Source organism: Schistocerca piceifrons, chromosome 4 (assembly GCF_021461385.2).
Source record: "Schistocerca piceifrons isolate TAMUIC-IGC-003096 chromosome 4, iqSchPice1.1, whole genome shotgun sequence".
Lineage (NCBI taxonomy): Eukaryota > Metazoa > Arthropoda > Insecta > Orthoptera > Acrididae > Schistocerca > Schistocerca piceifrons.
In genome coordinates this window covers 758,173,301-758,187,310 of record NC_060141.1, presented here as the reverse complement: position 1 = coordinate 758,187,310, position 14,010 = coordinate 758,173,301, and the positions used below count along the sequence as shown (strand labels likewise).

The 14,010-nt window shown below is 42.7% G+C and overlaps 1 protein-coding gene across 1 annotated transcript in view; it reads right to left on the bottom strand.

The window, feature by feature from the left end:
- LOC124796271 (nibrin) overlaps positions 1-14,010 on the bottom strand; it is a 163,207-nt gene that overhangs the window by 47,221 nt on the left and 101,976 nt on the right. The window contains exons 6-7 of the mRNA XM_047260384.1: positions 8,190-8,324; positions 7,552-8,011 (exon numbers count right to left, since the gene is read on the bottom strand). Coding sequence (XP_047116340.1) covers positions 7,552-8,011; positions 8,190-8,324 — 595 coding nt within the window. The remainder of the gene's footprint in view (positions 1-7,551; positions 8,012-8,189; positions 8,325-14,010) is intronic.

Here is a 14,010-nt window from a genome sequence, read left to right as displayed (position 1 = left end):
CTGGTGCGGTAGCGCGTCCCGGGCATCAACTTTGTCTGTTAGCAACTGCAGCGACTTTTGTAAGATGTCTAACTGGAGCTGCTGCTGCTGCATGAGCTGCTGCTGTTGCTCCAGCAGACAGACCAACTTCGCCTCCATACCAAGAACAACCACCTTTTACCTCGTCGCCAAAATGTTGTAACTGCGACCAGGACAGTCGCGGGGTAGCAAAGATGGAAGGCACGGCAGGACCCGCGGAGAGGCCCACGAACAACAACACAACGGAAAAGGACGGACACGACCAACGTAGGACAGAATGAATACGACAAGGCCGAACAACAGAGTCACAAGGAAACAAACTCGTACTCAAACCAGGAAGAAAGCAGTCTAGCACAAGCAAGGTGTAAACCGATGTAAGCGAGATAAGACTGACTGACAGAGTGAGTGGCCGGCGCTTAAGTACGCTCTCGGGGGCATCGCTATTGGCCGCTGGGACCACGTGTTCCACTGTGGCACCCCCACACTAAAAGCGGGCCAGGAGGCGAGTGCCGCCACAGCTTGCGGCGCGATGGTGTGGAGACCTCTATGGGTCTTCGACGTCCATGACGTCTGGCGCGGATTCAAATTCCGCAGCGCGCGGTACCAGAGTTGGTGACTGCACTGGGCTCATACGGTGGAGTCCCCAATAATCAATCTTTCCTTCTCACTAGGAAATATCACTGATCTTCGGCCTGACATGGCTGCTTGTCCTGTTCCAGAGGTTGCCCCTCAGTCTGCAAGATCCGGGCAGTCGCAGAGGGTGGGCTTACTGGTAGTTGGGAGCTCCAACGTCAGGCGCGTAATGGGGCCCCTTAGGGAAATGGCAGCAAGAGAGGGGAAGAAAACCAATGTGCACTCCGTGTGCATACCGGGGGGAGTCATTCCAGATGTGGAAAGGGTCCTTCCGGATGCCATGAAGGGTACAGGGTGCACCCATCTGCAGGTGGTCGCTCATGTCGGCACCAATGATGTGTGTCGCTATGGATCGGAGGAAATCCTCTCTGGCTTCCGGCGGCTATCTGATTTGGTGAAGGCTGCTAGTCTCGCTACCGGGATGAAAGCAGAGCTCACCATCTGCAGCATCGTCGACAGGACTGACTGCGGACCTTTGGTACAGAGCCGAGTGGAGGGTCTGAATCAGAGGCTGAGACGGTTCTGCGACCGTGTGGGCTGCAGATTCCTCGACTTGCGCCATAGGGTGGTGGGGTTTCGGGTTCCGCTGGATAGGTCAGGAGTCCACTACACGCAACAAGCGGCTACACGGGTAGCAGGGGTTGTGTGGCGTGGGCTGGGCGGTTTTTTAGGTTAGATGGCCTTGGGCAAGTACAGAAAGGGCAACAGCCTCAACGGGTGCGGGGCAAAGTCAGGACATGCGGGGAACAAGCAGCAATCGGTATTCTAATTGTCAACTGTCGAAGCTGCGTTGGTAAAGTACCGGAACTTCAAGCGCTGATAGAAAGCACCGAAGCTGAAATCGTTATAGGTACAGAAAGCTGGCTTAAGCCAGAGATAAATTCTGCCGAAATTTTTACAAAGGTACAGACGGTGTTTAGAAAGGATAGATTGCATGCAACTGGTGGTGGAGTGTTCATCGCTGTTAGTAGTAGTTTATCCTGTAGTGAAGTAGAAGTGGATAGTTCCTGTGAATTATTATGGGTGGAGGTTACACTAAACAACCGAACTAGGTTTATAATTGGCTCCTTTTACCGACCTCCCGACTCAGCAGCATTAGTGACAGAACAACTGAGAGAAAATTTGGAATACATTTCACATAAATTTTCTCAGCATGTTATAGTCTTAGGTGGAGATTTCAATTTACCAGATATAGACTGGGACACTCAGATGTTTAGGACGGGTGGTAGGGACAGAGCATCGAGTGACATTATACTGAGTGCACTATCCGAAAATTACCTCGAGCAATTAAACAGAGAACCGACTCGTGGAGATAACATATTGGACCTACTGATAACAAACAGACCCGAACTTTTCGAATCTGTATGTACAGAGCAGGGAATCAGTGATCATAAGGCCGTTGCAGCATCCCTGAATATGGAAGTTAATAGGAATATAAAAAAAGGGAGGAAGGTTTATCTGTTTAGCAAGAGTAATAGAAGGCAGATTTCAGACTACCTAACAGATCAAAACGAAAATTTCTGTTCCGACACTGACAATGTTGAGTGTTTATGGAAAAAGTTCAAGGCAATCGTAAAATGCGTTTTAGACAGGTACGTGCCGAGTAAAACTGTGAGGGACGGGAAAAACCCACCGTGGTACAACAACAAAGTTAGGAAACTACTGCGAAAGCAAAGAGAGCTCCACTCCAAGTTTAAACGCAGCCAAAACCTCTCAGACAAACAGAAGCTAAACGATGTCAAAGTTAGTGTAAGGAGGGCTATGCGTGAAGCGTTCATTGAATTCGAAAGTAAAATTCTATGTACCGACTTGACAGAAAATCCTAGGAAGTTCTGGTCTTACGTTAAATCAGTAAGTGGCTCGAAACAGCATATCCAGACACTACGGGATGATGATGGCATTGAAACAGAGGATGACTCGCGTAAAGCTGAAATACTAAACACCTTTTTCCAAAGCTGTTTCACAGAGGAAGACCGCACTGCAGTTCCTTCTCTAAATCCTCGCACAAACGAAAAAATGGCTGACATCGAAATAAGTGTCCAAGGAATAGAAAAGCAACTGGAATCACTCAATAGAGGAAAGTCCACTGGACCTGACGGGATACCAATTCGATTCTACACAGAGTACGCGAAAGAACTAGCCCCCCTTCTAACAGCCGTGTACCGCAAGTCTCTAGAGGAACGGAGGGTTCCAAATGATTGGAAAAGAGCACAGATAGTCCCAGTCTTCAAGAAGGGTCGTCGAGCAGATGCGCAGAACTATAGACCTATATCTCTTACGTCGATCTCTTGTAGAATTTTAGAACATGTTTTTTGCTCGCGTATCATGTCATTTCTGGAAACCCAGAATCTACTATGTAGGAATCAACATGGATTCCGGAAACAGCGATCGTGTGAGACCCAACTCGCCTTATTTGTTCATGAGACCCAGAAAATATTAGATACAGGCTCCCAGGTAGATGCTATTTTTCTTGACTTCCGGAAGGCGTTCGATACAGTTCCGCACTGTCGCCTGATAAACAAAGTAAGAGCCTACGGAATATCAGACCAGCTGTGTGGCTGGATTGAAGAGTTTTTAGCAAACAGAACACAGCATGTTGTTATCAATGGAGAGACGTCTACAGACGTTAAAGTAACCTCTGGCGTGCCACAGGGGAGTGTTATGGGACCATTGCTTTTCACAATATATATAAATGACTTAGTAGATAGTGTCGGAAGTTCCATGCGGCTTTTCGCGGATGATGCTGTAGTATACAGAGAAGTTGCTGCATTAGAAAATTGTAGCGAAATACAGGAAGATCTGCAGCGGATAGGCACTTGGTGCAGGGAGTGGCAACTGACCCTTAACATAGACAAATGTAATGTATTGCGAATACATAGAAAGAAGGATCCTTTATTGTATGATTATGTGATAGCGGAACAAACACTGGTAGCAGTTACTTCTGTAAAATATCTGGGAGTATGCGTACGGAACGATTTGAAGTGGAATGATCATATAAAACTAATTGTTGGTAAGGCGGGTACCAGGTTGAGATTCATTGGGAGAGTGCTTAGAAAATGTAGTCCATCAACAAAGGAGGTGGCTTACAAAACACTCGTTCGACCTATACTTGAGTATTGCTCATCAGTGTGGGATCCGTACCAGGTCGGGTTGACGGAGGAGATAGAGAAGATCCAAAGAAGAGCGGCGCGTTTCGTCACTGGGTTATTTGGTAACCGTGATAGCGTTACGGAGATGTTTAATAAACTCAAGTGGCAGACTCTGCAAGAGAGGCGCTCTGCATCGCGGTGTAGCTTGCTCGCCAGGTTTCGAGAGGGTGCGTTTCTGGATGAGGTATCGAATATATTGCTTCCCCCTACTTATACTTCCCGAGGAGATCACGAATGTAAAATTAGAGAGATTAGAGCGCGCACGGAGGCTTTCAGACAGTCGTTCTTCCCGCGAACCATACGCGACTGGAACAGGAAAGGGAGGTAATGACAGTGGCACGTAAAGTGCCCTCCGCCACACACCGTTGGGTGGCTTGCGGAGTATCAATGTAGATGTAGATGTAGAACTTGAAAATCTTTCCAACAGAAAACATGACATTGAACCTTACCTTGAAAAGTTCTGACCATGATCCCAACTTGATCCACCATCACTACCTCAGAATCATCCCTTCCAAGAATTCCTCATATCCAGTATTGCTTCACGACCTTTCCTCAGGTCCCTACAAGACGACCCTATCCTCTCCTCTGCAGAACCCTAGACTCTAAATTCCCTAAAAGCTGATGCCTCCATCATTATCCTCCCATCAGACAAAGGATCTACCACTACGGTACTTTTGAGAGACAGGAGAATGTTAGTGGAGGTCTAGGCCAGCTGCCCGACAACTCTACTTACAGCATCTGCCATCAAGATCTACATGTACATCTACATCTACATTGATACTCCGCAAGCCACCCAACGGTGTGTGGCGGAGGGCACTTTACGTGCCACTGTCATTACCTCCCTTTCCTGTTCCAGTCGCGTATGGTTCGCGGGAAGAACGACTGTCTGAAAGCCTCCGTGCGCGCTCTAATCTCTCTAATTTTACATTCGTGATCTCCTCGGGAAGTATAAGTAGGGGGAAGCAATATATTCGATACCTCATCCAGAAACGCACCCTCTCGAAACCTGGCGAGCAAGCTACACCGCGATGCAGAGCGCCTCTCTTGCAGAGTCTGCCACTTGAGTTTATTAAACATCTCCGTAACGCTATCACGGTTACCAAATAACCCAGTGACGAAACGCGCCGCTCTTCTTTGGATCTTCTCTATCTCCTCCGTCAACCCGACCTGGTACGGATCCCACACTGATGAGCAATACTCAAGTATAGGTCGAACGAGTGTTTTGTAAGCCACCTCCTTTGTTGATGGACTACATTTTCTAAGCACTCTCCCAATGAATCTCAAGATCCCATCCCTGTGATTCAAAGTGACCTGCAGCCCATCCTAAAAACCCCAGGGCCCTCACAAGGACTTAATCTCAATCCATAGAACTTCTTACCCCACCCAAACCATACACCCCCCACCTTTTACCTTCTTCCTACGATCCACAAACCCAATCATCCTGGTCGTCCTATACTTGCTGGCTTCAAAGCACCCACCAAATGTATATTTGCCTTAGTTGATCCAACACCTGCAACCCATAGTACAAAGACCTTCCTCTTATATTAAAGACACCAACCATTTCCTAGGTCATCTGAAATCCATGCCTGTCCCACTCCCACCAGACAGCTTGCTTGTCACCATTGATGCCATCTCTCTCTATACCCACATCCCCCAAGTAAATGGTCTGTCTGGTGCTGAACATTTCCTCAGTCAACACTCACCTGATTCCAAGCCTATGACATCCTTCTTGCTCACTTTAATCAACTTTATATTTACCAACAATTACTTCACCTTTGAGGGGCAGACATACAAAAAGATCAAGAGTATGGCCATGGGAACAAGGATGGTTCCTTCCTATGCCAACTTTTTCATGGGCCCCTTGGAGGGGGCTTTCCTGAGATCCATAAACCTTCAGCCCCTGGTTTGGTTCAGGTACATTGATGACGTCTTTGCTGTATGGACTCATGGTGAAGCCGACCTGTTAAAATTCCTGGAATTTCGAAATACCTTCTCCCAATTAAATTTCACATGGTCCTATTCCGAATCCCGTGCCACTTTCCTTGATGTTGATCTGATCCTCATCGAAGGCCAGCTCCACACTTTTGAACACCTCAAACCTACTAATAAAAAACAGTATTTACAGTTTGACAGCTGCCATTTTTTTCCATGTCAAACATTCCCTCCCACACAGCCTTGGCATTTGAGGCAAACATATGTGTTCTAATACAGACTCTTTACAGCAATACAACACCACTCTCACTTCAGCCTTCACTGGACATAATTATCCCAACAGACTAGTTCAAAAGCAGATTTCCTGGGCCATCACATCCAATCCTGGTACTGCTGATCCTTCCAAAAAAAACTTTGGAGCACATTGGAGCACACCACTTGTCATCCAGTATTACCCTGGTCTTGAATGTATCAATCAGCTACTTCGACAAGGCCATGACTTCCTAAAATTGTGCCCTGAAATGAGATGCATTCTGTCTGAGATTTTGCTCACCACACCTAGAATAGCTTTCTGTCACCCTCCAATCTCCGCAAAACATCCTTGCCAGGCCGTATGCTCCTTCTGCTCCCATCTTTCTGCCCTATGGCTCCTACACCTGTGAATGTACCCACTGCAAGACTTGCCCAATGCACCCTCCCACCACCACCTATTCCAGCCCTGTAACTGGCAAAACATATACTATCAAAGGGAAAGCCACCTGCAAAACAACACGTCATATTCCAGCTACCTTGTAAACACTATTTGGCCTTTTACATCGGCAGGACTACTACCCAGTTATCAGTGAGGACGAATGGGCATAGGCAGAGGTGTATACAGGCAACACACAATATCCTATTGCAAAGCATGGCGTACAACATGACAGTCATGACCTCGGTGCCTGTCTCACCACACGCGCCATCTGGATTCTTCCCCCAGACACTAGTTTCTCAGAACTCCACAGGTGGGAACTAGCATTACATGTCCTTGGTTCTCGCCACCCACATGGCCTTAATTTATGTTAATTCCTTCCATGTCAGCATCTATTCACAGTAACTAATCCTTTCTTCATTCCATTTCAGTTTTCTACATCTTTCATTATCTGACTCTCCTGTTTTTCGCCGTTCCCCCTCCCATCTCTTTTACATATAATGCACTTAGCTATTCACTCTTATTAACTCATGCACGATGTTTTAGTAGTAATCTCTGTCTAGCATATTAGCCAGTCTTCCACCTTTAAGCTCTCAGGTTTTCAAATCTCATCTGGTGCAGTCCCCAACAATGAGTCTCTCCTTCTCAACCTGCCTGCTAAGTCTCCCCTGACCTGGGGTTCTGGGTGAGTTTTCTGAACTGCACCCCTTTCCCTAAACCTCTCCAGCCCTTTTCCTTCAGCCCTCTTCCTTCCCTTCAACTCTTCTGCCAGAAGAAGGAGCCAATGGCTCTGAAAGCTTGTAATAGTTAAATCCTTTTGTGTGTGTGTGTGTGTGTGTGTGTGTGTGTGTGTGTGTGTGTGTGGTCCCCTGATACAACCTTTTTATCTATCTGTTTACATTATATTATCAATAATTGATTGTTTTTGTTGTTGTATTAATATACTGGGGTGCAGGAACATCAGTGACACATGTATAATAATTTTATACAAAACTACTGAATAACAGCCATTTCATTAATGAGTATTTTCCATTGTTCACTACGGCTGAGATATTTTAGTTCTGCATAAATTTTTACATACATAATTTTTTCCCTACTAAAGATGTGTGTGAATACGAAAACTTAACATACCTCTTGGAGTGACTGCGCAAAGGCTTCACTTTGTTTGACAATGGTGAATCCTTTCCTCTTTCTTGCAGTCTTGTGTGTGGTTCTACAAATAGTACTTGCTTTGGAGGTGTAATGTCCATTGAGCCTGTATTTTGATGTTCATCATTCTCAAATCTTTGTGCCACTCCTGAAGTACTTTCACAATCTTTGTCACTTGTTCCACTTGCTGGTATTATTTTCTTTCTTTCAAATAGGTTACTAGAAGATGCTTTAATTTTACCACAAAGTGCTTCTGCTTCTTGTGTGTCCAGTGCCAATACTGGTTCAGAAGAGTCTTGGATCACTGTTCCCTTACATCCTTGTAATAGTTTAGATGCAAAGCTGAATGCTGGATTGCAATATTTCTCCAGTGAGCAATGTAAAATAGCTAAGCCAATTTCACTCACAGGTATAAGTCTCCTAGACGATGCCTGCAGATAGTCTGAAGATCAGATATGATAAACATTACTTATATTTGTAACTTTAAGTGTCCTGAAAGACATAAATCATCCAATAAACTACATATTATACTTTCAAATAGTATGCAGTTATTACATATCAAGGAATATTTTCAGCACAAAAGAGCGAAAAAAGAAATACATAAATAAATTTGTAGGTACTTATGTAGTCAGCATAAAAGCTGGGCATTTGTGACGACTGGGAACTTCGATCAGCAACCTGCATAACAATTACATCTGGTGAAATGAGCTCCTGTTTTGATACTCTTGTGTCCTCTATACAAACTGGAGTTCCACCTAGAAAGAAAATGAGGCTGATGTTTACTGAACATGCTGTAAATATTTATACTATACAAACTGAAGGAGGAGAATGTACTGTGTTCCTGAACTTTTATCCAGCCTAATACTGTGCCAACGCTATTCTCCACTATGACAGCCTGGCTACTCAAAGGTGCTGGCCGCTTGGTACTTGTTTCTGTTGTATGTGCCTGTAAAATGTGATCTAGTAAACTCTTTTTTGAAAAAGACTTGCATAACTGGCAATGAGAAAAGTTCTACAAAATGTGTGTTTTGTGGGCACTGAACTGCTACAATTCCTCCAGTCACATAAATACATACATAATGAGCAGGCAGCACTGCTTCAAAAACAAGTGGACCACTAGAAAAAGCATTACCAACGGCAGCCTCAATTAATGTAAATGCTGCACACCACAACAATTCTGGCAGCATTGCTGGCACATCTGTCTTTCAATGTATCAAAGGAAGTTTGGTAAACATATGTGTTTCCGGTGCTACAGTTCACAGTTTTTCAGGTGTTGGATGACCGCTGCAAGGTTCTATGTTCCTGTACAAGGTGCCCCCAGACCCTGAATGCAAGACATTTTTATTATTTAAATTTTACAACGAGGCCACCTTTTCATCCTTCACCTTTCAGCTGATGTGCCAACAATTGGGCAGTCAACACTAGAATAGGCCAAATCATTATCAGCAACACTGCCCTGTCAATCAAATTGTGCAGTATGATCACCTGACTTCTGAGACTGGGGGCCTCAGAGCCATGGCAAAAACATTCCTCTCTTCTGTTCCAAGTTGCTGCATAGTGCAGACACTAAATGGCTTAGTTTCTTTACCTTGGAATTTGCCCTTCATCTCCGAGATACCAGAGTTATCTCCCCTTGAGCCCATGTCAATCCTCACCATGTAATTTCCATGACCAAATAAACTGATACAATTTCTTTTTCTAAAGCTGAGTGCAGTATATAAATTACAGAGTACTTCTTTCCAGTCTTGGCTACACCCTCAGTGGGGTGCACGAATGTTTTTGGTTTTGAGGTGCCACCTACAAATTACTAAGACATGAGCAGATGTGCGAAACCATTATGCAGGGCCATCTGGTCCTGTGCTGTGACATGAAAGTTGAGTACTTAGTGCAGTCAGTCCAGGCTGCCTGCTGCAGTCTATCTCTTCAAACAGAGAGACAAACTCTACGTCCAGTCTTATGGCACAGGTACACTGACAACTTAAAATAAAGAAGCGAAGGACTATGCCAATTTATCCTAATAGTAATGGCAGGGCTGAAAGCGTTGATAAAACTGTTGTTCAAATGTTGTCTTATTATGTGAACTTTCGCACTCAGGCTAGGATAGACTATTGCCATTTCTAATTTTGTCCCACAAAACCATGATGCAGGAAGCAACTGGGTTGCATCCCTTTGAGTTGGTTTACGATCACCCAATGCACTTCCCATTTGAAATTGAGAAATTGCAACCAGGAATGAAGTCCAGTGAAGTGAAGTCACTGGCTAAAATATTAAAGATTATTTGGAAGAGAGTTCAGCAGAAAAATGCAGATTTGTCACAGATACAACAGCTCCATCATCCAAATAATGCAATTCCAAATTGCAGCTCCTAGATTGGAAGATTATAGTTCAATCTGATCAATTAACCAAGTATCAAGGCAGCAATATGCCATCTCCTGTAGTGGATCTAGCAAAACTCAGAAAGAAAATAATGGAAACTCCACATAGGAATATCAATAATGTAGGAAAAGATAGATTGCTACTTACCATAAAGAAGATATGTTACGTTGCAGACAGGCACAATTAGAAGAAACTTACCTAAAGCTTTCGGCCACAGCCTTCATCAGCAAAAGAGAAACATACATCATTCATACACACAAGCAAGCACACCTCATGCAAACATGACCGAAAATTCTAGAAGCTACACTAGGGCTATTGGAATTGGCGGTTGTGCGTGCATGACGTGTGCTTGCTTGTGTATATGAATGGCAGGTGTTTCTCTTTTGTTGATGAAAGCTGTGACCCAAAGCTTTATGTATGTGTCTTTTAATTGTGTCTAGCTGCAACTTAATGTGTCTTCTCTACAGTAAGTAGCAATCTATCTTTTTCCACATTGTTAAAACTCAGAAAGAACCATTCAAGACAAAAGCCAATGCTCACTAAAACTGTTACACTGCAAATGACAATGACCACTACAACTCATGTTCTGCCCATCTGTACAATTTATGGTCTAGGGATTAGGAACAAATTTTATCTTATATCTGAGGTGGGAGATAGTGTAAGTGTTTCCTATGTCATTCTATTGTTCAGCCATACTGATGATTCTGTTGTGTGTTTTCACCCCATCAGGCCCCTGATAAGTTAGAATATTTTGTGTAAGTGTAGCATTTGTGTCATTCCTGTAAAGTTACCTCTGTGTCTTATAGGTTTTATGCATATTAGTTTGATATTATTACTTGCTGGACAGAACTACTTCCCCATTAGATTGTTGCTATGAGCAACAGCCTGTTCGTTGTGGACGTCTGTCCTTTGTTAAACAGCAACACAGCTGATGCATCTTCTCCACTGCGAGCCACTCTGTGTTCTAATGTGGCTGTAACTTGATTCAATAGAATTAACAGACCCCAGTGCTACTAATACGTCACTACCTTTGCATCTGTGTGTTACACACTCCCAGTTATCCCAAAATTAACCAGTATGTCTTTTTTAGCCCCCTTTCACTCTTTTAGTTATTGCTCCCTATTTCATTATCTGCATCTACCATCAGATGGTTTTGTCACTGTTCGCATTATTTCACTATGTTGATGCTTTGTCGTTGCATTGTTTTCACTGTTGTCTGTTATGGCAAAATTATGTTCAAAGTTTACAAAATTTGGAAACTTGCATTAGAAAAATGGTGATCACAAGCCAGTATCTTGGAGAAGGCTACCATGTTGTTTTGAAGGAGTATGCAGAAATAAAATTCAACTCCCCAACAAATCTGAGCACATATTGTTCAACTGCCACAGCATAAGCACAACCCAGCACTCCACCACATGTCATGCCTCCAAGCAGACAAAGGCAGTGCAATTCAGCGTCATTATTTACACCTGAATGACATAATTCAACATCTCCTGTAGACTCCATTTCTGCTTTAAACATTCTGAAGACAGTTTGTCTCACACGCAACAAATTCAATTGGTTCCTGACTAACAGTTGAATTATCACAACAAATATACGCTGTTCCAGTCCTCATTATGGTTTCACTTTGTGTTCCAATTGGAATTTCACCCCACATATATACCGAGCATCGCTGCATAATAGTGGACTTCTATACAAAGCATTCCACTGCTATAATCGGGGACCTGAATTTTGCCAAACAACTAAAAGAAACTCTGGATGTCACAACTCAACTGAAGCATTCCTCTTATTCATTCCAGAATTTAACTTCTCCCCCAGGACACATCCTGCCTTATCAGTTCTTCTGGGCACTAACGACACTGACTAATCATGTTCCTTGACCAATTTCCACTGCAAAAGTTAATGATGACTTATTTTTCTACTGTTGTAAACTGCAATTTTGTAACATTACCTAGGATTGTTGTCTTTAAATAAAACTGTGATTGTTTTGTATTTTGTAATGATTCGAGAATTTCCACATAAATTCTGGAACCACTTGACCTTCTGCCGCCTCGAACACGTGATGTTTCAGAGATAGGTGTGACAGAATGAGGGCTATTTACTGCACAACACATGTCTGTGTGTGCAGGATGGACATTTATCATGGAAAGACAAGAGTTGCGTCAGACGAGCGATGCCAACAAGTGTTTGCTGCTCGCGCCATAGAACATGTATGGAGGATGCAAGGAGTAACTATGTATTATTCCTTGGCGGTCAAATAACTGTAATTGTTATAGAAAATTCAAACATGATGTGTCTAGAGACTCTAACTTAATATTGGTGTTAGACTTGCTAGAAGCAAGACCAGTTTTTGAATGTTTGAGTGGTTCCAAAACGAAACTCGTTTGTACATGTTAATTAAGTGTTTCTAAAGTTCGAACTACGAGCGAAATATGAGAAGATGGACATATTTATATGTGGAATGCAAGAACGTTATTCTACATAGTTAACTACACCATTAATTGGTGAAAACATAAAGTTTGTATATGTACTGCACATGTTCTATCGTCAAAAGAGCGTTAGAACGTGGGGTCCGAAGTGATCAGGACTTGAAGAAAGGGGAATTTTCAAACGAAATCAAGATAAAAGGATATTGTGAGTTGCCACAGCAACTATTAGTAACAAGACAGGGAAATTGTTTCGTAGAGCTGGATTCTGCATAAACGGTAAAAAGGGTTGAAAATTAATAAATACCATACAAGAAAAAATGCAGGGAAAATGTCAACAGTTTAGACTAAAAAGAGTTATGACAAGATCTATTCGACGATGCAGATTCAGTGTGGAGAGTAAGCAGCCCGCACGTACATCGCGGGGGCGTGGACCCCATAACCAGCAACGGATGCCAACGGCACCAGCAGCTGCTCACTGGTGCTGACTACAAATCCGTTCACTGACACCAACGCTGAAACCAACCTTTGATGCTGCTGGCACCCGTGTTGTTCACTGGTACTGATTCCACTCCTGCTCACCGACGCAGCCTAAAACTCTATGCCGGTTGAGCGAAAGACAATTATTTGAGTATGAAGTTAAGGATACTGTCCAAAATAGACTGTTGGTAAAGTTGTTATACTCAGAAGTGATTTTTTAAAATGATAACGTGATCTAAAAGTAAGAAAAATATAGATAATACTCAAAAAACTGGGGAAACATCGGAACCAGCCATGGCCATGACAGTGACAAAAGAAATGCCGGACTGGACTGAGGTAGCAAATTTAATTAAAGTCTTAAATTAGACAGCCAAAGAACAGAGCCAAATTCTCAAATTGCAACTTTAAGGGAAAAATTAGATGCACAAAGTAAAGAATTCACAGCTCAAAATACTTCTTTAAGAAAGGAACTAAATATAACTCTAAATGCTCAGTCTTAAATTAGATTCAGTGAACACTCAATTAAATAATAAACTGGATGTTCAGAATGAGACTTCAGGGTTGTTAAGTGCTAGAATAGATGAAAAAAGTAAAGAATAAAGTCAGTTATGTGAAGGCATGGGAAATTTGAAGACTGAATTTGATGTTTTAATTACTAAAGTAGAGAATTTTAAAATAGATCTGAGAGAGGAGTTATCTAGTTCGTTAAGTAGTCACGTAAACCAACTGTTCACTGACTTGAGTCAACACAGAGTAACCAACTTCAGGACTTAGTTAAAAAGTTAGAATGTGAAACTGAAGATAAATATAATAATGTAGAATCTGAATTTAGTGAATAATTAAAATTTTGTTAAAATGTATGTAATGTTACATTTAATTCCTTAATACAGGAAATGAATACTTTGAAAGAGAGCACAGATCGACCCAAGGAAGTAATGTCGATTATTCAGTCGAAAACCTCAGGTGTTACTACTCGTGTTGTTAGTTCATGAGCAGATAATATAGGACAAAGTTTTAAAGGAAAAATAGCCAACTTTGACATTATAAATGTATGTAGTTGGCGGAACCATCTGAACTAATTAGAGATTGAGAAGTTACCGAGAGTATAATCTCCGGAAACATGGTTGGTTTTTCTAAACTTAATGATGCTAGCAAGGTT